At 39.1% G+C, this 4,113-nt stretch overlaps 1 protein-coding gene across 1 annotated transcript; it reads right to left on the bottom strand.

Annotated features, from left to right (window-relative positions):
- Positions 1-1,221: 1,221 nt before the first annotated feature.
- On the bottom strand, positions 1,222-2,160 carry LOC108407030 (olfactory receptor 5AN1-like). The gene has a single exon (XM_017676119.3). It carries the CDS (start codon positions 2,158-2,160, stop codon positions 1,222-1,224), a length of 939 nt encoding a protein of 312 aa, XP_017531608.3.
- Between the last annotated feature and the right edge of the window lie 1,953 nt (positions 2,161-4,113).

Here is a 4,113-nt window from a genome sequence, read left to right as displayed (position 1 = left end):
GGAATCATAAGTAAATGGCACTGAAGGGACCACATTCTTCATTTCATTCCTCTTTATGATTCAAGTCACCTCCTCCTTCCTTAGATGGCAGCTGGCGGTGATGAGGATGGAGCTTAAGCATTGTTACATGGTTAGTTGTGAAAGAGGCCTTAGAAAAATATTAGCTGTCTCAGATTGGTGTTTCCAGAAGTGTTTTGCCAAAGATAACGTTCAAAGGATCTGATAAGGCAGAAATGCGATTGTATGCATTAATACATTAAAGAAAGAAACGTTTACTGCAAAGCATGAAGACAAGCAGATAAATGGGAAATGCAACTAAGAATAAAAATCTTCACCAGATGCACTCAGCAGCATCTGAGTTGCACCAGCTGGGAAGCCCATGAAAACAGCCATCCTGACCCGCTTTGGGACAATGATGCTAGGCAGAGCATCCCCTCCATGTGTGAGGCTTGATGGTGTGGCCCTAGGGCTCCTGTTTATACTCTAGTACAAACAGCTTCTGTAACTATTATTATACAAGCCTCATTTATTATGATTTCATGCAACCTTGCAAGACAACTGACTGTTCCAATGTTCCCTGAACAGGCCATGATCTGAGCACATTATGAGGAGTCAAACTCTCTTAAGAGTCTCTTCAAGCTCTGTTTATTGGCAGAGTTTGCCGCAATACAGACCTAAGCAATCTTCCTTTTCCCTATAAGGAGGTACAACCAGGCCAACTATATAGCTTTGTTTGTCCAAAGGCACTTCATCTCCCATGGTTCATTCCCATTCCGGTCAGAAACACACAGCAAGCATGGATCACTATCATGTCTGGATTATGTTGCATCAGAACATGTGGGAGACTGTGTTCCTACATTCCTGGGCCTCTGTCAGGTATCTCGCCCTTACAGTCAGAAGGCTGTCATTAAACAGGCCTCATTCTCAAAAGAAAAAAATAGAAGTTTCTGAATCTGAATGTTTCATCTATATTTTAGGGTATATTAATAAATGAAGCCTCTCTTCATGGAGGGGGAAACTGGAGAAGCTCGAAGAATTACACTCATTGTCTTTGCCTGGATTTGAATAAGATGTTGGTCCTTTTGGCATAGAACCTGTCAAATCGTCCTTCTCTGTCCAAAGGCAGTATGAATTTTCTTATAGTCTATTCATGGCCTCAGTATTGTGGGTTAAGAGGATTCTGACAGGATGAATCTGTCAAAAATACCAGAATTTGTTAAGTTAGCAATACCCTCCCTTCTTCTGCAACCTCTTCAAGGCATCTTTGATTTCCTTGTTCCTCAGACTGTAAATCAAGGGATTCAACATGGGAATCATCACTGTGTAAAAAACTGATGCAAATCTGTCAAAGTTGGAAGAACCACCAGAGCTGGACCTCAAATAGACAAACATACCTGAGGTATAGAAGAGGGAAACCACTGTCAGGTGAGAAGCACAGGTGTTGAAAGCCTTGGACCTGCCTTTAGCTGTAGTGATCTTCATGATGGAGATGATGATATAGCCATAGGATACTATGATAACCACGACATTTATTATTCCATAGAATATTATTAACACAGCAGCCAAGAGTCGAACAAAGAAAGTGTCAGTGCAGGACAAGACTAACAACTGGGGCATGTCACAGAAGAAGTGGTGGATGACATTAGGCCCACAGAAGTGGAGTTGAAGAATGGCACACAACTGGGATAGGGAAGCAGAGAGGCCAGCCATATAGGAGCCCAGCACCATCTGAACACAGAGGGTGGGTGACATGATTGATGAATAGAGAAGTGGATTACAAATGGCAGCATAGCGGTCATAGGCCATGGCTGTCATGAGACAAGTCTCAGTCAGTCCCAGGGCTGCAAAGAAGAAGTACTGAACAGCACAACCCACTAGAGTGATGGTATGCTGTTCCTGAAAAAAGTCAGAGAGCATCTTGGGGGCTGTGGAGGTCACATAGCTGATGTCTAGGAAGGACAGGTTGCTGAGGAAGAAGTACATGGGTGTGTGGAGGTGGGAATCCATCCTTATTAAGATGATGATGCTCAGGTTCCAAGTCAGAGTTGTAACGTAGATCACCAGGAACACAGCAAAGAGCACTGCTTTGATTCTGGGAAAATCGGAGAACCCCAACAGGATGAAGTGGGTGATCTCTGTAATATTTCGTCTCCTAATCATAGGCTCAGTACTCCTGGGATCAAAATAAGGGAATGCACCGCTGACTCAATGGAAATGGCAGCATTACAATTCTCCTAAGTGCCCGTTTTTTCCTCCATGGAGCACAAGAAAAAGGGAAATGCTCACTGTCTTGCTGTAACCACTGCTGCTTTTCATCTCACATTGTCGAGTACCTGCTCAGTGCTTCAGGTTCTCAGTTAAGGCATGAAGTCCTATGAGAAGTGAAGGACATATTTAAACACTTGATGGAGAATTTTTTAGAAACAGTAGAAAATCTGTGATTATTGTACATGGAGATCATTGATGAAAGTGTTTTCTCAAGACTTCTGTTTATTCATTATATAACTACACGTTCTGATAATAATAGTGTAATAATTTGTAATAGACCTTCTGTCCCACATGGGCATCCTGATAAATTTTAAAAATTGATCCCATGATGCATGAGAAAAATGATTACCCTGTAATAATTTCTCAACTTTTGCAAATGTATTGAATATTTCATCTCCTAACTGGCCTGAAAATCATATCACAATTTATAACTCTGATAATATTTTTGTAGGGCATAGCATGTGTGACCAAAGAAGTTATAGAATAAATGTTCTTATGGAAGTCTTCATAGAAAGTACACCAAAGGGAGGCTAGTAGAGCTAACTACTGACCTCAATATATTATTAACTTAAGGTGTTTTTCTACCAGAGCAATAGCATGGGACTACAGTTCAATGTTCAAATTTTGGAAATTTTGTTCTGATACCCTCCTGTTCTATGTACCTGCCCCTGTGGCTTAAACACACTAAGATTTACCACTGACAATAAATAAGAACAATAAGAGGCCTTGAAACATCATGTTACTGGGAGGGCTGTAGGGAAATTCATGCAAATGCTCAGCACTCAATCTACTACATAGCAACTGTTTCAATAGGTGTTGACTATTATTATCATTAATTGATTACAGGTAATCATGAATTACAGTTTTACCCCTGGATAGGAATGCCAGGGCTGATAGAGTTTTATGGATCCATTTAGCGAATTTCCTGAGAGATCACCAGCCTTCTAGGCAGTCAGGCATCATTACTTTAGGCAGACATACATTCAGACCTCAGGTAGAAGCAAATCTCCTGGGGCCATGAAGATACAAGCCAGTAAAGGATTTCATATCAGGCTTGTTTGAGTTTGAGTCCACTTGGTTCAGTTGACAAGAAACATCACGCTATGACAGGTCTTGATGCAGACAAAGAGTCCATGTGAAAAATTTCAATTCTCAAGTTCTTCATAGTTCTTTTTAATATTTTTTTGTTGATACAGTAAGCTGGTTAGAACTTAGTAACAGATTCACAATAGATATAACCTCTTGGTTATGATACATAAATTTTCTGACCTTCATTGAAATGAAAGAGTTAATCATTGAGAATAGCCAAGAAAATTTTTGACAAAGATTAATAAGGAAAAGGACTTGAAATCAGCAAACAAGCAAAACCCAAATCAGGAATGGACCATAAATACAGAGAACAAACTGGTGGTTGTCGTAAAAGGTTGGGGTAGGGGAATGGATGAAATAGGTGATGGGATAGAGGAACAAATTTCCAATTGTATAATAAATAATTTATGGGATAAAAAGTACAGCATAGGGAATAGAGTCAATAACTGTATGGTGACAAATGGTAACTACATTTACAGTGGTATGATTTCATAATGCATAAAATTGTATCCCTATGCTGCACACCTGAAACTAATATAGTGTATGTCTACTATACTATAATTTTTAAAAATGAAAAAGGTTTAAATATAAAAATTGAAGAAGTAAATAAAAAGCCTTGTACTCTCAGATACTAAAAAGTTTAATAAACATGAACAATTTATAATTCTTGTAGAAGTAGAAAAGCATCATAAGAACACACGGAAATTGTGGAAAAATGGAAATATTAGTAAAAATTGAAAATACAATAAAACTAGA

This window comes from Manis javanica, chromosome 11 (assembly GCF_040802235.1).
Source record: "Manis javanica isolate MJ-LG chromosome 11, MJ_LKY, whole genome shotgun sequence".
In the NCBI taxonomy this organism is placed as follows: domain Eukaryota; kingdom Metazoa; phylum Chordata; class Mammalia; order Pholidota; family Manidae; genus Manis; species Manis javanica.
This window is presented reverse-complemented; position numbering and strand designations above follow the sequence as displayed.

Excerpts from the sequence above, each read along its gene's own strand:
- LOC108407030 (XM_017676119.3), bottom strand. The coding sequence starts at position 2,160 with ATGATTAGGAGACGAAATATTACAGAGATCACCCACTTCATCCTGTTG.